The 24,268-nt window shown below is 34.0% G+C and overlaps 1 protein-coding gene across 1 annotated transcript in view; it reads left to right on the top strand.

Annotated features, from left to right (window-relative positions):
- Window positions 1-24,268, top strand: part of CSMD3 (CUB and Sushi multiple domains 3) — a 1,149,842-nt gene that overhangs the window by 1,096,795 nt on the left and 28,779 nt on the right. The window contains 4 exon segments of the mRNA XM_034668518.1: window positions 9,527-9,706; window positions 11,232-11,405; window positions 15,305-15,478; window positions 16,565-16,638. Of these exon segments, the coding sequence (XP_034524409.1) occupies window positions 9,527-9,706; window positions 11,232-11,405; window positions 15,305-15,478; window positions 16,565-16,638 (602 nt within the window).

Raw genomic sequence — 24,268 nt, 5'->3', positions numbered from 1 at the left:
TTTTTTTTTTTTTTTTTTTTTTTTAGTGCTATGGTGTTGTGAGGGTCAGTACTTATTCTTAACAGTGTCAGTGGTGGAGCAGCCTTGGCTGACCTGATAGTTCCAAAAATTTAACTGAAAAGACAAGCTTTATACTGTGTGTGGGCCAGTGACCCATTCCTTTTAATAATTTAGCTCTTTTGTGAGTATTTGTATTTCCTGAATGACTGGCTCAAATGAATCACTCGAGAGGAAGATGCCATCAAAGTCCTGTTGTGTCATATCCATGTACCTGGAGAAAGTCGCTCGTAGTTACTATCTTGCCTGCAAAGATTGTGAGCAATGACCAGGCTGTTGAGGTGCCTTGTGTGTATTGTGTCTCTTCAAAGGTGAAGGCGGACTATGGCTAGATTATTGAAATGGGCACTGAATAGAACATATTAGCCACATGTATAATAGCAAAACACTTACCAGTTGTTGATTGGAGTCAGTAAAAAGTAATCTTCCTGGCCCTGTGTCAGCCACAGATACCGTTACATGTAATCTTTTGGGTAATTCTTTACCCGACCTTGGGCAGATGCTCACAGACTGACCACTATTTTGATGAATACTCAAGAAGCTCTCTCCCTAGATCTCTCTTTCTTTCTGTGCACCTCTCTCTCAGGCTCTATCCATTCCGCTGTCTCCAACTCTCAGATCCATCTCTTCAACTCAGGGAGTTCACTGGGCTCCGCATGGGGTTCTCCTCCCTGTGCCAAAGCCTGGAAATTCTCTCAAGGCAGTAAGATAGGGGCAGTCGTAGAACTCATCTCATTTGTTTTCTGTCTGTCAAGGATCACTGTGCTTCTGTGCTTTGCTGCCTGATGAAACTTGGTTCTTCTTTCTTTCTTTCTTTCCTTTTTTTTTTTCTGGTTGTTTCAAATGGAGAATAAATTCTTCTTGATTTCTCCACTTTGAAGGAAAGAAATCCTTTTGCTTACTTCGAAAATGTCTCATTTTTTTGTGAAACTGAAAAATCTAACAATTAACAAATATGCTTTACTGTTTTCATACTATAATACCCCACTTGAGCCTTTAGAACGGTATCCTGCTATCTTTAATCATCAGTTATTTGGTTAAGCTTTCTCAAGACACTTCTTCCTCATATCCCTTTTAGCTAAAAAGGATCTCTCCATGCTGTATAACTTTTTTTTCCCCCCAATGTCAATGACTTACACTGCTAAACCATGAACTTCATAGGGCAGTCGTAACCGGGTCTGTTTATCTCAGTGACTTTCTGGAGTGCAGTACAGAACTGAATGTACAAGAGTAGCTAAGTAATTACTTGTTGACTGACTGAAATATCTCATTTGAGTTTTATTTTAACTATGAATATATGTGACTTATAATTCACTCCATTTTAAAATGCTTATAGAAAGGGCTTGTAATTGTAGATTGTAGATACCATGCCACATAGTTTCTGGAAGATAGTATCCATTTAATATAGAATTATCAAAAAGACTGAAATAATGAGTATATTCAGAGTAAAGGAAATCTGCTGAGTAGCATCTTTTTTTTCCCCCACAAAGAGTAACAATTTAATTTACTCAAGGATAAATACCTAAGTCTTTTATTTAAGATGTTTTCCAATTTTAGTAGCAATAAATAAACATACTCCAGTTTTTGAGACTGCAAATTGCATTTAATTGAATCGTCTTCATTTTTCCCTAGAAATTTAAAATCAAGTTAAAATCACCTAATTCAAGACAGATTGGTTACAAATAACATATCAAAAATATAAAGTTTCTTTTCTTATGTCAGTTCTTCAAGGAGAAATATTATGTTAAGTATGATATTTCAAGCATTAGCTTTTAAATGATGAATTACTATTAAATTAAAAACTGAACATTTGTAGCAGTTGGCTCACTTTATAGGCAAAAAAGTGCCGACAGCCCAGTAGCTATCCAAACCAAAAGCAAAAACAAAAATATCCCTAAAAGAGAAGCACAGAGAGGTTTCAATGGAAATCAAAATGCGCTAAACTTCTATAATTAAAGAATCTAACATATCGATAATGCTTATATGTGGTCAAACTGAATTAGAACCATTGTCTCAGATTTCTTCTCATTAATTTGCAGTGGAAGTCAATTTAAACACATTATTGAAAGAACCATGTAATTTTGGACCTGGAAGAGATTGTATCATAGACTTGCAGATACCAAATTATTTAATTGACTTACTGACTACTGCCAGAGCCCACTGCTGAACAGTTATTTCTACCCATACATGGATGGAATTTTTCATTCAATTTAATTATTTCATATATATATACCAGAAAGCTTAAGTTCATAATAAATATTTATACTAAATTTTGATTTAATATAATTGCCTTTTTTAGGCACTATTTTTTTTAGCATCTAAGCACAAAGACCTAAATAAGAATATGAAATGATTTAAATTACCTATAAAGAAAATTTAAAATGCCTGAACTAAATTTCTAAACCAAAGCCTTAGCAGCAGTTTTTGGCAAACCCACCTAAACAAAACAAAACAACTTTTTTTTTTTTCCAATCAAATTGTTATTATTTTTACTCATAGAAAACAATATCTGTCATTGAGTGTTTATTGGTCATTAGAATTTGTGCTAAGTACTTTACACAAATTCTCTCACTTATTTCTAATAACATATCTATGAAATAAATACTGTTAGTCTTTCTGTTTCACATTTGAAGAAATGGTATCTTACAGAGGAAACACAAGTGTCTTCCTCATGGTAACACAGTTAATATACATAGGATCTAAGACTTAAACACGTTTATTTGACTCTCAAGTTCATCTCATTCCCTCCTTTTGTATTTTTCCTCCTCTGTTTTCTTGCTTTATTTTCTATCTTCACTAAAGTGGTCATATTTGACATGGCATAAATATGAGACATTGCTTATAATGCCTATGGAATTTTTTCATTTATTTTTAACCTATTCTCTAATTTTTTTTCAATTTCTCTGCATTTACCAACTTGAGTTATACAGAGTTATATCATTTCTTAATGAGTTGACCACTTGTAAGATTTATTTTTGTTCAACAATCCTTTCTGCTTAAAATTACAATTGCCTCTATATATTTTGTCAATAATTTTGTTTGTCTCAAGATGAATGTCCAAACATACAGTGCAAATATATGTTAATAATAAATCTGCAAATCTTGCAAGAGATTAAATATTTTGATGTGATGAGTTAAAGGAAATGAATCAAGCTACTGAGGAATCATATACATAATCAATGACAAAGTGGATCTGCTAGAATTGGAATAATATCAGCTCAAAGAGATAAAATCACCAAGACAGATGATATGATAAATGTGTCAATATAGGATGATTTGAATGTGAATTCACAGAGACCCTTGAGGAAATTAATAAATCCATTAAAATATAGGTGAATTACCCATTTACAGTGTTGTGGTGAAAGTAAAATAAAAAGAATTAAATTCTATTTCGATTTTTTTCTACTTTTTTAAAAATAAAATTTTGGTCACTCTATTTTTTTTCCTGGGCTTGTTATCTTTAGGAAACTAGTTTCTCCTGCATAGTGAAAATCAGAGTGGTGGTCTAATTTTTAGAATATAATTTTATTTTTTAGCTTATAGCCATCTATTTTTTATAAAAAAATACAGAAATGTGGCTGTATAAGGTAATTGGATTACTTATGGATTCAGTTAGTAAAAAATCATTTACATAAAATTTATTAACTTTGGGTACTTTCCTAGGAACTGAGAATAGAGAGTCCAGTAAGTAAGGTCTTTCGTCTCTAATATTTCATAGGTCAGTGAAATAGCATCGGTTTTCCAAGCAGTTTCACCCTTTTGGGTATTTTCCACCAGGGTGATTTTGCAAATGTACCTTGATTTGTTTGATCGGCCAGTAGAAACACACACACACACACACACACACACACACACACACACAGACATTCCTTTTCTGTTCTTAAAAAAAACACTGCCCAATCTCATGGGTAATTATGTCTTATTCATTTCAATGATTTTTGGAAACACTTTGGGAGTAAACATAATAATAATGGTAATGCTTCCATCCTCCCCCTTCCATATCTAGCCTGAGTAAAGATGTGAGGGAAGGGTACAATTTCCCTCACATAAATTCTACCTGCTAATATTCAGCCAGTTTAAGATTATAAATGAATTGAGAAATTGCATACTTAACTAATCTGTCTCTAAAAGATGCCTCACAAACAAGAACTCTTTCCTTCTTCTCCAGACAGGTCCTTATTGAACCCATCTGGAGTGTGAGGCTTCCCCTAAATAAACTAGTTTTGTCTTGGGTAGATAATATATCATGAACTTATCATGACTATATCATGAGATCAAGGTCATGTGTCCAACATCATTTACACTTTGGCAAAGGAATTACATTGAGAAACATCCATGGAACTGAACCAAGCTGGAAGAAAAAGATATTTGGCCATAATACCAAGAAGCTCTTAAAAGTACTCTGACTATAAAATTTGGTGAAGTTCTTTTCTGTGATGTTCAGAATGAGAGAAAATATCTAAAAACTAAGCACAAGGAAATACTCATTTAAAAATATCTCATAGGATGCTTTTACCTTTCGATGTCTTAACAGGCAGAGCCACCTCTGGTACCTAAAGCCCATAGTGCACGTAGTATTTTGGGAATAAGATACGCTCTGTTCCTAGGACAGGGCTTGTCAAGTGCAGTAAGGATTGGCTTTCAGTGCTAAAAAGAAATACGTTCATTTGTTTCTTGGAATTTTTTTTTAACCCACTAGGATTCCTTCCAGAATGATTAATGCCCTGTATCTGGCAGGTCTTGTTGTTTGGGCCAAGGACAGCATACTCCATCAGATCCAGTGAAAAATGAATCTGAGGCTTTTGTTCCAAATAACCAGGACAGAAATGGTTCTTACCAGATCTTTGTTACCAAACTGAGAGTTCTCAAAGATTTTTCTTTTTTTTTAGCTTTTTTCTGTCTCTCTCTTTCTTTTCTTTTCTTTTTTTTTTTTTTTTTTTTTTTTTTNTTTCTTTTTCTTTTTTTTTTTTTTGGTAAAGAATGGTTCAGGGAGATGGAGCTACTCTCACATAGAAGAAAGCTGGAGAAGATATCCCAGCATGAAACTGGGTGAAGTGAAGCTAAAAAAATCATCTAAACCTCCTCAAGGAAAGAGAGCTATCTTTCAGTGCAGTGGTTCTCAGACAGGGGTGATTTTGCTTCCCGGGGGATATTTGGCAATGTCTGGAGATCTTTTTGGCTGTCACAGTGTGGGTGAATGAAGTGTGCTATCAGTATCTAGCAGGTAGAGGTCAATGCTAAACATTCTCAATGCATAAAGCAGCCCTCTCCCATTCAAAGAGTAGTTAGTACCAACGTCAGTAGTGCCAAGGTTGAGGTTTAGAAAATCTATCGCTGAAATCTAAAAAGGAAACCAATGTTTGAATTGGGAGATTATATAAAACCAGAAGCATTATCAGAGAAATGACAACCTTTCTGGTACTTTTTTTCTGCTATAGTAGAATTATTTTATGAGCCTGAAACCTGGAAAAGCAAATGTGTAATTATGTTTGAGTGAGAATGTCCATTGCTGCATTGTCTCTAAAAGAAAAACAATGAGATTAACTCAAACATACAGAGTTTAGTTACATAAACTATATTGCATGTATATCCATGTAAGAGAATAAAAGTGTGAGCAATGTGATCCTATTTTATTTAAATGCATATTTATACTTCTCACTTAAGAAGTTAAAAAAGAAAGTAGTTTTGAAGCGGCATAGACTAAAATTACCACAATTATGTTATTTTTAGCATAGAGATTGTCTACTTAGATTTATCATAAATGATGCCACATGGGCATCAATTGCATGATAGAAGCTAATAAGAAAAACCTCCCACAAATACAAGTTCAGACCTTTAAAACAATGTGTATTTTTTGAGAATTGGAGCTAATCATTCCTTACGTATCATTCTCATATTTATTCTTTAAACAAATATTTACTTAATCTTTTATAATGAGTGATGCTCTAGACTAGGCCCTGAAAATATAACGGCGTAGAAAAGAGACAAAATAATTGTCTTCCTGGAGTTTATTGGGGTGTGTGTTAGTGTGTGTGTGCATGTGTTTGCGTAGGGGTTTTGGTGACCTTTGAGATTTTTCTTACAATAAAGCACAGCATTCAGTTGTCATGCACTGATGTCTCTGAATTTTAGGGTAAAATAAAGAGCCACTATTCTAAGGTTTCCCTTGAAAAGACCAAAAGCCTCTTTTTTTTGTTGTTGCTTAAAAACAAACTGACGGTAAATGAATTGTGGAGCAGGTGCTGTTTACAAAGACTGTTGCTGTTGGAAACTGCCTCTTTGACTGGCCTTTGCTTCACTAGGAAGCCACCAAACAAATCCTCATGAAGCTGTTGTTGTCAGGCATTTCATTCATGATGCCTGCCACAATATGCAAACTCTCTCTTGGTGCCTCTTTGTAAAATAACCCATTTGTCCTTTTTGGTGGCTGCATCTCAGCTCGTTGTGCCTTAGGATCAGGTTAGCTCTTCCTTCTTGCCAGGGTTCTAGTTCAGTCTGCAAACTGTTACCTAGAAACAATAACAATTTGTAGCTGTGCTCTTCAATTTCCCTCTTCTTAATTGGAATGTAGGTTAAAAATAGAAGAAGACAGAAGGTAAAATGAAACAAAATAAATTGAAGGCTTAATAACTCACTTTGATGTAGTTGTAAATTTTGAAACAATTTCAAAACTGGAATTTCGAAGTGACATTCCTGGTAATAAGCAGAATTTGATTTCCTATTCAACTCAGTTGTGTAATTTAAAAAATTGTTTCCTCTGCAATAACTAAAAGAACAAAAATTGCCCTATATGCAAAATTCTTTAATTAAGAGTCAGACAGAAACACTCAATAAGTGTGACTTCAGCCAACTGTTTCCAGGGCTCTGAGGATTATCAGGTGAAGTGCCCTGAATATTGTTCTTTAATTTAAATGCCATTATTCATGGTCTTAGAACTTCTTAGGCTTAGCAGATTAGAATGATAAGAAAGAAATCTTGACATTCATAATTTTTAATGGTAAATTAATAAATGCAATGTAATTGAAGTGCTGTTATGGTCTTCCATGCCTTAATCTACTTTTAGTCTTTGACCCTAGATCTCCAAAATACTTCTCTAATCTGATCCCCCATCCTGGTGGCACCCATGAGATGATCAGAGGGTCTTTGCTGAAGAATTAATTACAAATAAAAATGGGAGAATATAGCCCAGATTTACCTGATGAAATTATTTACCCTTTTATGAACAAAAAGATTTAAGAGGCAAAATGTAGAAATTTAAAAAAAGGTACTAACAGGCCAGTAACCCCATTTTTTTTAATCTCCAGAAAAGAAACAGTGTAAACTTGTGTATTTTCCTTTTTGTCTTAGTTGCCAGAAAGCTTTTAGACAATTCCTTGCCCGAAGCAAGCTTTAATCATGTACCTCAAAACAGCAAATGCTTTTGTGGCTTATATATAATCATTGTTATGCCTTATTATTAAATATCATATTTATAATTATTTCTCTCTTCTCTGCTGTGTCAAGTCTTTCTGAAACTTTTGGTGTGGCGTTATAAATGGTAATATTAGGTATATAACCAGAGCTAGCTTTATGGGCTAATAAAGTTGATAGAACCTCACGCTCAAAAGGGTCCAGTGCTGGGGTTTAATGCTCTATGATCGCTGTCTTAAAATTCTTAATTTCAACTTTAAATTTGTATTTTGTAAGTGAAGTCTATGGTGACAATGGAGTATGTGCTGAGGGCTTGGAGCCTCTGCTCATGCACAGTCAGCCTCTCTGCTTCCAGGCCATTCACCCCCTACCATGTGGTATCAATTCCCTGACCTCCCCACTCCCACTCCTTCTCTGGGGCCACTGATGCTCTCTGCCCAGCCATTTCATAGTGTCATCAACAGAGGGAGGCTCACATTGCAATTGTCTTCCACCCCTTTCTGGGGGCTTGGGTGCAAGCATGAAATATGTAGGAGTTGGGTATATTTAGAGACTCTTTAAGAAGAACAGGGCAGGGGCGCCTGGGTGGCACAGCGGTTAAGCGTCTGCCTTCGGCTCAGGGCGTGATCCCGGGGTTATGGGATCGAGCCCCACATCGGGCTCCTCTGATATGAGCCTGCTTCTTCCTCTCCCACTCCCCCTGCTTGTGTTCCCTCTCTCGCTGGCTGTCTCTATCTCTGTCAAATAAATAAAATCTNCACCCCTTTCTGGGGGCTTGGGTGCAAGCATGAAATATGTAGGAGTTGGGTATATTTAGAGACTCTTAAGCAGAACAGGGCAGCAGCTCCCCCTGTCCTGGGCTGACAACTACAAGGCATATTTAGTAAGAACTTTATGTAGGCTTCTCACTAACCCCCAATCCAGAAAGTAAATGCCTCCCAGAGTGGAGATGCAATTTCTTGGAGGTCATTCTTTCACTTGAGTTGGCAGTGAGTTGGCGAAAATGTTAAATTGATTTCTCTGTCCCTAGCTATGGCGTTTTCATCACCACAAATCATGTATCCTGCCCTGAATGTAATAGATTCACATTTTATAGCTTATTCATTCTTTCATTTATTCAACAGGAAGTATTCTTCTTGAACCTAACATTGTTTTAATTAAAAACTATTATGGGGGTGTCAGGGTGGCCCATTTGGTTAAAGCATCTGACTTTTGATTTTGGCTCAGGGCATGATCTCAGGCTCGTGAGATCCAGCCTTAGGTCAGGCTCTGCACTGGGTATGGAGCCTGCTTGAGATTCTTTCTCTCCCTTTCCTTTTGCCCCTCCCCCCATCCCCCACTTGGGCTTATACCCACACTCTCAAAAAAAAAAAAACCTATTATAATATCCAGCTGAGTGACACTGTGCAGAAAATATGCTCTCAGTCCACCAAGCCTGATAAATTAGAGATTTCAGTTGGCATATATGGGAATANTCCAGCCTTGAGTCAGGCTCTGCACTGGGTATGGAGCCTGCTTGAGATTCTTTCTCTCCCTTTCCTTTTGCCCCTCCCCCCCTCCCCCACTTGGGCTTATACCCACACTCTCAAAAAAAAAAAAACCTATTATAATATCCAGCTGAGTGACACTGTGCAGAAAATATGCTCTCAGTCCACCAAGCCTGATAAATTAGAGATTTCAGTTGGCATATATGGGAATACATAGATTTCAAATATTATATTAGAAATCTTGAGTCTATAGGATGACTTCTCCATGATCCCCAATGCAGATTAAAAGAGGTTACTGCATCAGAGTTCCTTACAGTATAATAGTTTATTAACCTAGCCTCTTCAGAGTCTAAATGACAGATTCTGAACCATATGCATAGAATCTGTAATAAGCATACCTGATTATAATCAGGAATTGCCAGTATGTGGTTTAAATATGCTTATGTTTTATGATTAAAAATGAACATGATAACTAATTTTCCCTACCTATATATTAAGTATGCCATATGCTTACTACTTCTCTCCATTAAATGGCACATTAACCATCTGCTCTTCTAATCCAATACTGATAGTAATCAGTTGTGGAGACCCAGGTATACCAGCCAATGGACTGAGATATGGAGATGATTATGTGGTTGGACAAAATGTCTCTTATATGTGCCAGCCAGGCTATACAATGGAATTGAACGGTTCCAGAATTAGGACTTGTACAACTAATGGCACATGGAGTGGAGTAATGCCAACTTGTAGAGGTATGATAATTTCTTCAATATTATAAGTGATAGCTGATGTATATTAACTTCTTAGTATGAAAAATTAAAGTAAGCTTCAATAGTGTTTTCGTGTTATTTAACTTTTTTCTGATGCTGAAAATTGCTGCAGTTTTTATTTTAAAACCATACAGAAAATAACATATAGAATTTAAAATATTTCAAGAAAAATATTAAATTTTATTATGAGTTATGACAATGATTTCTAGTGCAACCAAAACAAAAATATCATGTGCTCTGATATGTACTCACCTTCATCATTTATATTGATTAGTGAATATTTAAAAAAGAATATAACCTTAATGAATTAGAATTTTAATTTGATGATCGGTCAAACAATTCAAAGATGTGAAAAAAACTTTCTATAACTTGAGAACAGTCATAATTATAAAACTAACTCTTCATAAAGAAAAGAACATCTTTCTTAATACAATCTAGAATTAATCTTATAGTCAATATAGGCATAAATTTGCTGTTTTATGCTATTTATATTTTTCCACTGGAGATATATTTATAATTTTATGCCAGTTTTTCTGATTATTTATGGAATATTGTAGATGCAATGTCAGGCCATTTCTATTATTTTATAATAATACTGAGATCTCATTCAGGTGTCTTTCTAAACATCTGTGAATTGAGAGTTTAACAAAAAGAATAATTTCAACTTGTGTCTTTTTCTTCTTGATTACCCTGTTTCTGAATCAGACCACTATATATACAGTTAATACATGAAAATATATGAATGTACATTTTATATTTAGGAGTTATTTCATACACCATTGATTCCGATAATCGTAATATAACTCCAAGAATTATTCATATATGTTGCTAATCATAAAAGTACAGTCATTCTTATTTTTAGATTTTGCAATGTGTACCCCTCTTCTTCCCTTCATCTCTGTCACATTATCCTACCCATCTCTGCTTGAAGCCAGCTTAAAACAAATTTTTAAATAAATGTTTAAACATTTAATAATTTATTTTAAAACCCTAAAAGTTAAGTTTTAACATATGAATTTAAGTGGTTATAGAACCAATTTGGGTATTTTAATGAGATACCTGATTTAGTTTTTTTCCAAATGTCACAGAATTACTTGCAAATTCCTTGCTATAATGTTGACACTATATATAGCCAACCAGCCCTGATTTTCAGTCTGTCTAAAGGTCATTGGAAAAAATAATTTTATATAAAACCAATAATTTATCAGTTACAGTATACTAGATGGAAGGTCACCCTCTATTTGCTTCGCTTAGATGTCAGGCAGCTTGTTATTTTCTAGGACAATCTCTGACAACCAGTAGCCATTATGTTGCCAAGAAATAGTCGCATCCTAGAGGGATTAATTCCAGGGATGTTTCAGGACTACTACCAGGAGAATAAAACATGTCACACCATATTGTCCTCCGAAAGGTTAAATTAGCACATATGCTGCTGCTTCTGATTTTTTCTTTTTTACACCCGGGATATTTCAACAGCTGTGTCTAATTGCTTTTAATGTAATTGCAGCTGTTACCTGCTCAACTCCTCCCCAGATCTCTAATGGAAGGTTGGAAGGAACAAATTTTGACTGGGGCTTTAGTATTAGCTACATCTGTTCTCCAGGCTATGAACTATCCTTTCCTGCTATTCTGACCTGTGTAGGGAACGGTACCTGGAGTGGAGAAGTACCACAGTGCTTACGTAAGTATAATTTCTATACTTAAAATTCCATTTTCCCATTTCCACTATCTTGAAACTACTTGACTGAGATTATTGCTGTTACTTAAAATTTTCAGATTTTGCTAGAACAAATATCAGATTGTTAAAGCTCATTCCGAGGCATAATTAAAATTCAATAGGAAATCATATTTACCAATGTAGATACTTTTCCTGTAATCCAACTATTATGTTCTTTCTGCTCTGACTCTAAATATTAGGCTAAACTGCTTTGTTTGCAAACTTATTTTAAAAAATTATTTCTCAAATCAAAGACCCTTTAAGATTAATTCTACTACTGGAAAAGTATTCTGATTTCTGTCCAGTTTGTCTCAATTGAACACTCTAATTTACTCCAAAATTTCTTTCCACAGTAAATCCATATTACTTTATATGGTCATTCAAATCAAGTTCTTGTGATATTATTTGTCATGATAATGCTTGTGATTAAACCTAAAATGATTAGGGTAAGCTTGGAGAAGAAGGATTAATATTTTTTACAGAGGTCACTTTACAATATATATTCCAGCAAGTGTCACTTCAAAATTAATTTGGAAGATTGAAAACAAAATAAGTCGGCTTTGTGTTTTATACAAATTATTGTAGCACATGATATAGGCAACATTCACGCAGAGGTGTCTAGTGCGATCCTGTTCCTAGTCTTCCTTCCCTTCGCTGCTTAGGATAGAGGAGCACCCCACCTGTCCCCATGGCCTTGAAGTTAAGCAGATCTAACTGATGAAGCTGCTTGGAACCCTCCAGTCTTCTCATTCACAGTAGAAGCCAAATTGCCTGCGTGCTTCTGGGCCCTTTGCCTTCTTTTCTCATGATCTCATCATATGCTCCTATCCCCCAATACCTCAAGGTTGATGTCACACAAATTGTCCCTTAAAATTCTGTTTTATGCTGAGGATCATCTTAGAAAAGACCAATGTGTTCTAAATAAGACTAGATATTTATGGCTACTTCAGAATAGATAGGGACAAGGAGATTTATAGAGATGAGTTCATGGTAAAATTCATTTGATATGACTGGGAAAATCTCAATAAAGAAGTACCTTGGATATGATGTTTTATTTTTTGGTTCTATTAAAATACAAATAATAATAAAGTACTTACTATTGACATTGAATTATAACTATCCAAATGTAATAGGGCTCACTTTGTCCAAATTGCTTTACATATATGATTTCTACTACACAAACTCCTAGTAAGTATATTTACTCATGACATTTTAACCGATAATGACACTTGGGTTCAGAGAGAGGAATCAAATTGTAAGGACCCTGTGTGACCCTGTCATCATTTAGGGCACCAGATACATTGTTATTTGGTCTACGGTTGCACTGCCACTAAAAGAAAGAGTATGAATTCCAGTTCAGAGAAGGTAGACTAAAGAGAAAATGCTCTTATCCATTGAATAGCCAAATTCATTCATTTTAGGGACTTTATAGAAGGGAAAGTCTCTTCTCTTTCATTTTGTTCAAAATATGTCCTTTTTTCTTAAAGTTTAATGTCATTGTGACCTAAAACCTTTTAAAAGTATACTCTGTGCCTTATGCTTCTAAACTAGACACCAATAGGTTGTTTGGTTTAGTACATGGAAATCTACAGATAGAAAATAATTGAATGATGAGGTAGTGAGGGGCAGGTAGGGAGCAGGATCGAGGAGTTTATGTGGTTGAATCTCCCTCCTTTCTTTTCTTTGTTGAATAAAGGTAAGATTCTGAGAGGAATGACTCAGCAGAAATATGCAAGAGAAACACTTCAGAAGTCGGTAACTAAATAATTTGGCAATAGAAATGATGGGAAAGCTAAAATGTCCATTGATGAAGTTCACTGAGGAAATAGCCATTGAATTCAAAATGTGCTAGAGACACAAAGATTTTAAGATGAAGACCCGGCCTCTAGGGTTTGACGTTACATTGCTAGAAGTGATGTTATATTACTAATAGCACAAAGATTTACGATAGCTAGTAAATGCTGAAAATTAAAACAAACACACTAAACAAATGTTTATTTTACCTGTGTTACTTTACTCTGAAATTTTCCTCTAAATTTATTTTGTTGAATATTTGTTTAATAATTACTTTTAACTTTATTCTAAAAAGAAAATGAGAAGCTCCTAAAAAGAGGTTTGAAAATTCAGGCCTCTTCTAGAGTCTTGAATTTCAGGAAGGGTCTCTCTTTGTACCTCTAGCTTAAGACTAAGGTATTCTCTTATTAGGGTATTAATCGATTCCTGTTTGCCTAGAGCATTCCTAGTATATTCCTGTTGTCCTGGTCAATGTCCTATCCAGTTAGAGGTGTCCTTTCAGCCTCAAAAATATTTTTGGTCTGGGGTACCTGGGTGGCTCAGTAGTTAAGCATCTGCCTTCATCTCAGGTCATGATCCTGGGGTCCTGGGATCGAGCCCCGCATCAGGCTCCCAGCTCAGCGGGAAGCCTGCTTCGCCCTCTTCCACTCCTCCTGCTTGTGTTCCTTCTCTCACTCTCTCTTTCTCTCTGTCAAATAAATAAAATCTTTAAAAAAATATATCTTTGGTTTGGAGGACGCACCACCCTAAGGGAGCATTTATACTTGAAAACATTTGGATGCTGCTGTTTGTTTGCCGTATTTTGGGCATAAGCTTTCAGGTGCTGAATCTGCAAATTTAAAAACCAAGTATGCTTAAAAATGGTTTAAATGGTATTTATGTTCTGTATTTTTTACTACAATAAACAAATTGAAGGCATATGATATCTTTGTCTAGGTTATCTACTGGATTTAAAACCATCTGATATCATCCCTTATTACACTTCTGCATATTCACTCTGCTCCAGCTTTACTGGGCATGCTAGACGTGCTCTAGCACAGGGCTTTGGCAGTGCTGTTTCCTTTATCTAGAATGATCTCCCTTGGGATATCAGCATGGCTAAATGCTTTGTTTCCTCCAGATCTTGCTTCAGTGACAGACACCCTTTCACCTTGTTTCAAACCCATCCCCAGCCATCACCATTTATCACACCCACACATACACAGTCCAGATGTCCTTGCCGCACTATTTCTCCACACAGGACTCACTACCTTCCCACATACTACCTTTTCTTATTATGTTTGTTTGTTTGCCTCCCTCACAAATACATAAATTCCGTAAGGGCAGAATCTTAGTTTGTTTCTTGATATGTCTAAGTGCCTAAAACTTCTTAGAATAGGTTCTTTTAGTTATTAGGAAATATATGTTGAATGGAATAATGTATTTAGTTTGTTTACAAATTCTGTCAAGATGGTATTTTCAATAGTTGTTGTGGAACATTGAGATTCCTTGGTTTGGTATAGATTTGGACTCTACTGGGCTCCTTTACTCTTTAAGAAACACTCGAAAAATCCTCCACAATATTACAGAGAGGAAGACAACAAGACACTGGGGTATGTGCTCTGAGTGTTCAACACAGTACAACAGAACAAATAAGTGTATCTGTTATATACATAGAAAAAGAGCAATCTGGAGAGTACAACCTAGACCATTATGGGCTGGTTCTTTCTGACAGAGTTTTCTGTGAATCACATGGCTTTACAGAAGTATACTCCAACTTTGCAACCAATTTGTACAAATGTGTGGTTTGATTCTGATCAATACAAACAAAAACAAAAATACAAAAAAATTCTGTGGTTACTAAGGTGGTCTACTAGGTGGAAAACACCTCAGTCGGAATTCTTTTAAATATTACGCTGAGTTGTACATTCAGTATTTATCACGTAGATGAAAGCTAAAAAAATTTCTTTGGGATACATTAACATGAATAACATGTCACTTTAGTTCAGTATTCCAGTTATTTTCATCATTTTTCTAAACCGTTACTCCGATGGATCCTAAATCTTGCTATAAATATCTTTCATTTCCAGCCAAGTTCTGTGGTGACCCTGGTATACCTGCGCAAGGGAAAAGAGAAGGCAAAAGCTTTATATACCAGTCGGAAGTTTCATTTAGCTGCAATTCTCCTTTCATATTAGTGGGATCAAGCACCAGAATATGTCAGGCAGATGGCATGTGGAGTGGTTCGTCACCTCACTGCATAGGTAATATTAATTAAAGGTTGATGATTCTCAGTAATTTTGAAATTACTAGATACTAGTAATGTATTTCTAGTATGAATGTTTTAATTATTTTCTCTGTCCTATAAACTATAGTTGCCTAAATATGAAAAATAAATGTAAAATATAGAGGTAGTTAGAAGGCACTGAAAATGAATACTGTTAAAACATATGATATTGTATTTAGCATTTAAAACTTCCCAGAGAAACAGTCAGAATAATTTTCTTGTTAATCAGTAAAATGAAAAAGAAAAAAGCTCTCAGATTAATAGCATTAAGTACTAACATTTGTCTATATTTTTAGAGTTAATAAATCATAGTCAAATGATACTAAACTTGCTCCAAAAATTTTTTAAAAAAAGATACACTGATGGGGCACCTGGGTGGTTCAGTCAACTCAGGTCTTGATCTCAAGGTCCTGAGTGCAAGCCCCACATTGGGCTCCCTGCTGGGCATGGAGACTACTTTAAAAAAAAAAAAAGGACACATTGATTTCAGAATGTCTCTAAGCACATTTCTATAGTCTTAAATTAAATGCCATATTTGATAAACCAACCAAATAATCTGTCATACAAACTAGCCAACTGAGACACTACTAGTTTTATCATTTTTATACCTAAATCTCCTACAGGTGTCCATGAAAAATGCCAATAACTACGTCCTGTTTGGAAAAACTCTTACTTCTTGAGGGGAATATTATCCTACCTGAGATTATAATTTAGCAAGTCCTCGAGCAAACGTTTTATATATGTGTTCTTTTTTCAATTCCTTCATTTTTCCTTAACTTTTTATCCACAGAGTAAGTTAGATGTCAAGTGCTTTTATATTAGAAGGGTTCAAGTTTCAAAAATTGCATAATTCATGTAAATTGCAGTGTACCTGAATTCTTGCTTTAAGATTAGCAGGCTTCTGTCCGTGGAGAGACACTATTAGATTTATACTCTTTATTATTACCCATGGTCCTTTTCATTAAGCCCCAGATCATTCAAAATTGTTTTGTATGTGAGAAATATACATTTAAATATAATTACAAATTTTAAATGAATATTATGTTTATAATCTTCATTTTAGAACCCACCCGTACCTCATGTGAAAATCCAGGAGTCCCAAGGCATGGATCTCAGAACAATACATTTGGATTTCAAGTGAGTACTTTAAATAAATATTTCTATTTAGTGTAAAACTAGATCAAAAGGTGTCTTTGATTCATGTGCATATAATCGTGTTGGCAGAAACAGGAAAACATCATGCTTATATTTGTATTCATAACCATACAAAAAAGGTAGAAGGCAACAAAAGCGTGCAAGTAAAAGGAAATTAGAAGAGGAAAAATGTGGTTTAAGAAAATAGCTTAACTGATCATGACTATAAAACAAAAGAAAAATTGAGGACAGCTGTGAGTGTAGGAAAATCCATATGTAGTAGTTAGTACATAAGAGAGAGCGAAGTAAGAAGAAATGAGGGGGTAAATGAGTAAGTTCTAAAGGGGGATGTGGGGAAGTGTAGAAAGGTGAAGATGAAAGAGGTTAAAGAGTTAGCAAACATATAAAAATGTGGTTATTCAATAAAACAATTAGACTAAAATATGTTTATTTTATAATATGTGTGTTATACTAAATTTTCACTGACAAGGGAAATTTCTGAAAAAATAATTTATCTTATTGTTACACAATAGTTGGATTGTTACATTGGAATTCTTCAGCATGCCCAGTCATGTGTGTTTGATTTTCTTATTTTCTGTTTTTCTAATTTAGATTTTATGTAGAGATTCAGCAAGTTTTTCATTACAGGGACCTTAGGGGAGCCAAATTGCATACTGACTCCATGAGGAAATAGCCAATATACACATTACCCAATTGCCTTGTGTTGCAGAGTTTTCTAAATTGTACTATTTTGTGTGAAAGTTAGTGGGAACCTGAAAACCATCCATTTCTAAAGGAAGTACTCATCAAAGGTGTCATATTTTTGTTGCTAAAAATAGTTTCCATTTATCTACAGTTCAGGCACAGTATGAACATTGATTTGATAGCATTTCCAATTCTTCCGGTTTGCCTTAGGCCTGTCTACATAATATGAAAGTGTAAAAAAGTCATCTCAGTCTCCATTATGTTGGTGATTTTAGAAAACTTTAGATTCATATCTTTATAAAAGGTTTTATCAATTGATCTAAATACTGAAAAATGGACAACTAGTTAAAGAGCATTAGTCCCCATCATATAGATGAAAAACCTGGAACAGAACATGACTTGGCTTTGATCACCAAGCAAGTCAGTGACTATATCCTGACAGAATACAGAATTTTGATGTTAGTGTCTGTGCACTAAATCAGATGATTTTCTGAAGAGTATGAGTCCTTTTTAATACATATCCTTTGAAATAATGGGAATGGAAATGAGTAGGAATGAATTTAGTACAGTCATCTAATGAAATGAATAGAATCATTGCTTCTGCATTGTAAGAATTCTGTTATAACCATTGAAAAATGTTATCCCAAAGTTAATCTAACCCTGAAAGCATGTTATTTGACCAATAAACATGCATTGGATCATCATATTCTACTTAGATAAATATGAATAGACTAGATCTCAAATATGATAAACTCTACATAATTACATTAATCTTTATTAAAAAGACAAATGAAATACTGAGTATGTTAAATTAGTGACATCAACTTTCTTACATGCATATGACTGGTTTGTGTGTATATATGTATATGTATACTAAATATATTTACTAAATTGGTGCAGAGCCGATGGGAATTTTAAAAGTTTAATAACTCTAACCAATATTAATGTATTGGTAGATTCCAGATAGAATCCTGGAAAAGCCATCTTTATTGGTTGAGAAAAACTCTCACTTACAAGTTAAAAGAAGCTGTTTGAGCTAGCTTAAGCCTAAAACCATTACAAGCCATGTGCAGGTATGTCAAGGACCCCAAGAAAAGGGATCTAGGTGAGACCCATCAAGCCCAGAATCTAGCAACTGGAATCAGTCTTTTCCACTACTCTGNCACTTGCTCCAAAAATTTTTTAAAAAAAGATACACTGATGGGACACCTGGGTGGTTCAGTCAACTCAGGTCTTGATCTCAAGGTCCTGAGTGCAAGCCCCACATTGGGCTCCCTGCTGGGCATGGAGACTACTTTAAAAAAAAAAAAAGGACACATTGATTTCAGAATGTCTCTAAGCACATTTCTATAGTCTTAAATTAAATGCCATATTTGATAAACCAACCAAATAATCTGTCATACAAACTAGCCAACTGAGACACTACTAGTTTTATCATTTTTATACCTAAATCTCCTACAGGTGTCCATGAAAAATGCCAATAACTACGTCCTGTTTGGAAAAACTCTTACTTCTTGAGGGGAATATTATCCTACCTGAGATTATAATTTAGCAAGTCCTCGAGCAAACGTTTTATATATGTGTTCTTTTTTCAATTCCTTCATTTTTCCTTAACTTTTTATCCACAGAGTAAGTTGGATGTCAAGTGCTTTTATATTAGAAGGGTTCAAGGTTCAAAAATTGCATAATTCATGTAAATTGCAGTGTACCTGAATTCTTGCTTTAAGATTAGCAGGCTTCTGTCCGTGGAGAGACACTATTAGATTTATACTCTTTATTATTACCCATGGTCCTTTTCATTAAGCCCCAGATCATTCAAAATTGTTTTGTATGTGAGAAATATACATTTAAATATAATTACAAATTTTAAATGAATATTATGTTTATAATCTTCATTTTAGAACCCACCCGTACCTCATGTGAAAATCCAGGAGTCCCAAGGCATGGATCTCAGAACAATACATTTGGATTTCAAGTGAGTACTTTAAATAAATATTTCTATTTAGTGTAAAACTAGATCAAAAGGTGTCTTTGATTCATGTGCATATAATCGTGTTGGCAGAAACAGGAAAACATCATGCTTATATTTGTATTCATAACCATACAAAAAAGGTAGAAGGCAACAAAAGCGTGCAAGTAAAAGGAAATTAGAAGAGGAAAAATGTGGTTTAAGAAAATAGCTTAACTGATCATGACTATAAAACAAAAGAAAAATTGAGGACAGCTGTGAGTGTAGGAAAATCCATATGTAGTAGTTAGTACATAAGAGAGAGCGAAGTAAGAAGAAATGAGGGGGTAAATGAGTAAGTTCTAAAGGGGGATGTGGGGAAGTATAGAAAGGTGAAGATGAAAGAGGTTAAAGAGTTAGCAAACATATAAAAATGTGGTTATTCAATAAAACAATTAGACTAAAATATGTTTATTTTATAATATGTGTGTTATACTAAATTTTCACTGACAAGGGAAATTTCTGAAAAAATAATTTATCTTATTGTTACACAATAGTTGGATTGTTACATTGGAATTCTTCAGCATGCCCAGTCATGTGTGTTTGATTTTCTTATTTTCTGTTTTTCTAATTTAGATTTTATGTAGAGATTCAGCAAGTTTTTCATTACAGGGACCTTAGGGGAGCCAAATTGCATACTGACTCCATGAGGAAATAGCCAATATACACATTACCCAATTGCCTTGTGTTGCAGAGTTTTCTAAATTGTACTATTTTGTGTGAAAGTTAGTGGGAACCTGAAAACCATCCATTTCTAAAGGAAGTACTCATCAAAGGTGTCATATTTTTGTTGCTAAAAATAGTTTCCATTTATCTACAGTTCAGGCACAGTATGAACATTGATTTGATAGCATTTCCAATTCTTCCGGTTTGCCTTAGGCCTGTCTACATAATATGAAAGTGTAAAAAAGTCATCTCAGTCTCCATTATGTTGGTGATTTTAGAAAACTTTAGATTCATATCTTTATAAAAGGTTTTATCAATTGATCTAAATACTGAAAAATGGACAACTAGTTAAAGAGCATTAGTCCCCATCATATAGATGAAAAACCTGGAACAGAACATGACTTGGCTTTGATCACCAAGCAAGTCAGTGACTATATCCTGACAGAATACAGAATTTTGATGTTAGTGTCTGTGCACTAAATCAGATGATTTTCTGAAGAGTATGAGTCCTTTTTAATACATATCCTTTGAAATAATGGGAATGGAAATGAGTAGGAATGAATTTAGTACAGTCATCTAATGAAATGAATAGAATCATTGCTTCTGCATTGTAAGAATTCTGTTATAACCATTGAAAAATGTTATCCCAAAGTTAATCTAACCCTGAAAGCATGTTATTTGACCAATAAACATGCATTGGATCATCATATTCTACTTAGATAAATATGAATAGACTAGATCTCAAATATGATAAACTCTACATAATTACATTAATCTTTATTAAAAAGACAAATGAAATACTGAGTATGTTAAATTAGTGACATCAACTTTCTTACATGCATATGACTGGTTTGTGTGTATATATGTATATGTATACTAAATATATTTACTAAATTGGTGCAGAGCCGATGGGAATTTTAAAAGTTTAATAACTCTAACCAATATTAATGTATTGGTAGATTCCAGATAGAATCCTGGAAAAGCCATCTTTATTGGTTGAGAAAAACTCTCACTTAAAAGTTAAAAGAAGCTGTTTGAGCTAGCTTAAGCCTAAAACCATTACAAGCCATGTGCAGGTATGTCAAGGACCCCAAGAAAAGGGATCTAGGTGAGACCCATCAAGCCCAGAATCTAGCAACTGGAATCAGTCTTTTCCACTACTCTGCTTGCCTGCTTTGTTTTTTTTCTTTGCAAATTGGCCATCTGACGAAGGGTGCATTTTTGTATTTACCTCTCAGCCACTTACGGAAAATGATTAATTGTCTCAATCTCAGTTCCAATTTCTAGAGAGAGAATAAGAATGTCTCAACTTTTGTATTTACCTCTGATTTGATCAGGTGGTCAGCAGTGACTTAAGTAAAATTATAGGAAGTTCACTTCTGGGAGGGACAAGAGAATGGGGAAAGTTATGAATTACACACTCACTCAAATCATTTTCTTGATTTTTTAAAATATGTTTATTCACTCTTTTTTCTGTGTAGATTTATATCATAGATTTTTGGACATAGATATAACTATTAACATATAAGGATATATCACCTATTGCTAGAGATGACAAAACTCTTGTGTTGAAAAAAGTACCCAACATAATTTCTCTTATATCCAAAATATTGTAAGTTGGAATAATTTTTGGCTAAAAATAGATTGGTAGTGAAGGGAGTAGCTGTCAATATGATTGATACAACATCTAGATTAATTATGGGGTAAATTGCAGACACAAGTTTTTCACTAAATGCTGTATCATTCTTTAAATTGAGCTGTGGGTTTTGGAAGACACATCATTAGGAGTAAGGACTTCTTAAAGTTACTGTGGATATGAAATGTTTTTAATCTGACTCTTCGATGTGTAATATCAAAATATTGAACAGTAAGATTTTTAGCCATACCAAAATAATCATGGTGATGATGTATGATTTCTAGTTTATAATCTAAATTAATACATAAGCACACTGAATGGGACAAATATGTTACATAATGTTTTATTGCTTTTAAATGATGAATATGACATGAATTTTAAAACAAAAATCCCCAAAATCAAGTGTTTTTAATTAAAATCTGATTTTTTTAAAACAAAAACTCATAGGATATCTTAAAATTTATTTATTTTTTTAAACCAGGAACTTCAGGGCTGAAACTGATGCTTAATGAAACTCCCTTGCATCTTATCTTAAGCATATGTTTTCTTCTTTCATTTTTATGATCCTGCCTTTCTACATGAATTTTGTTAATCAAAATATATGTATATCTTTTATTAGAAGCTACTTCATTTTTTCTTGGGTAAGATGTTTAATATAAACGCATAGTACAAAATGCAAATATAAAATGGTTGTTAAAATATACTACAGAGGAAGTATATAAATTGTGAATTCTTAGTTTTATATATATATATAAAATAAATGTATGCTATATAAATATATATTAAACAGATATTTAATATGTGATGTTACTTAGAGTATTCTAAATATATACAAAATGTCTGTTATGCCTTGATTAGCTATCTAAACTTCATGGCTTAGGAACTGAGATATAACATTTAAAATAAAGAAATAAGAAAAAAATGAAATAAGTAGTTAAAGATTTTTATTTATTTATTTGTCAGAGACAGCCAGCGAGAGAGGGAACACAAACAGGGGGAGTGGGAGAGGAAGAAGCAGGCTTCCCAGAGGAGCAGGGAGCCTGATGCAGGGTTCGATCCCAGGACCCTGGGATCACGCCCTGAGCCAAAGGCAGACNTGAAATAAGTAGTTAAAGATTTTTATTTATTTATTTGACAGAGACAGCCAGCGAGAGAGGGAACACAAACAGGGGGAGTGGGAGAGGAAGAAGCAGGCTTCCCAGAGGAGCAGGGAGCCTGATGCAGGGTTCGATCCCAGGACCCTGGGATCACGCCCTGAGCCAAAGGCAGACGCTTAACAACAGAGCCACTCAGGCGCCCCATGAAATAAGTAAAGAAGATAAATTATATTTACTAAATAGACATGTCTTATAATTTTATAATGCTTTTGCACAAAACATGTTAATTGGGTCCAACTTAAAATGATTTTTATTTAAACAGTGCCTGCAATTAAAACTTAAAATGGATGATTTTTAATTCCTTATATTTTTGCATTATATATAATTGGTTATACAAACAGAGCACTTTTTTTGGTAATTTTTTAAATTAGATAATGAGAAAGTTATTTTTTCTACAAATAATCAAATTATATTTTGCATGTTAGAAGCTAATTTAGAATCAGAAGGACCTGTCATCACAAGTTGGAAAAGGATGGACAGTCATATAAAATATAGTATTAAGTGGTCTTATAAATGAAAAAGCATTAATGCACTTTAATTTGGAGAAAATTTTGGTTATTGATTTAACTATAATAAACTCTGAACAAAAAATTAATCAGTTATTAAATTTGTTTAATTCTAGGTATATTAGATATTTGGTATAAGTATTGTGAATGTGACAAAAATAGTTATTATGTAAGTATTTGTGAATTTGACAAAAATAGTGTCATATAAAAAATTTTAAATAGATTTTACTTTTCTGGTATCTGATTAATATCTAAAGCAGTACTTATGATGACTTTGGAAAAGTTTACAGAAATAAGGAAAAAAGTATTACAAGTAAAAAAAAAAAAAAGGCTATGTAATCCAACATATTTCTTAACAGATATCTTAGTGAAGTAACCCAAATGTACCCTTCAAAGAATAAATGGTGATTTAGCTTCCTATGTAAAGTACGGAAGGGATATCTTTCTTCTTTAAGAAACTATAGACATGTTAAATCTTTTTAAGTTCAGTAATCAAATGATTTTGTCATTTGTCACTAAATCAGTAGTCCCCATTGATCTAAGAGTTTCGAGAGTTCTTTGTGCGCAAGGGTGAGTAACATGGTCCCTAGTTTAGAGAAACTAACCTCTGGTGTGTGGGTGATTTCATAGGATAGATGATAACATTGGTAACTTCAGAAGTTGCTAAGGGAGCACATAAAAGAAAGTTCTCCTAATCTGTTGCTACAGGGAAGCCTTTCTAGAAATGTCTGAACTAAATCTTTTAGGGTAAAATCTAGGAAAAGAAAGTTGGGAAGGACATTCCATGCAGGGTAAACAGCGTGAAAATATGCATGCATTAAGGGAACAACAAAAATTCAGTAATACGTNAAAAATAATATTCAATATTTTTGCATTATATATAATTGGTTATACAAACAGAGCACTTTTTTGGTAATTATTGGTGGGAAAATTGTACATGAAATATTTTTCCACA

This window comes from Ailuropoda melanoleuca, chromosome 9, assembly GCF_002007445.2.
Source record: "Ailuropoda melanoleuca isolate Jingjing chromosome 9, ASM200744v2, whole genome shotgun sequence".
Classification (NCBI taxonomy): Eukaryota; Metazoa; Chordata; class Mammalia; order Carnivora; family Ursidae; genus Ailuropoda; species Ailuropoda melanoleuca.
This window is presented reverse-complemented; position numbering and strand designations above follow the sequence as displayed.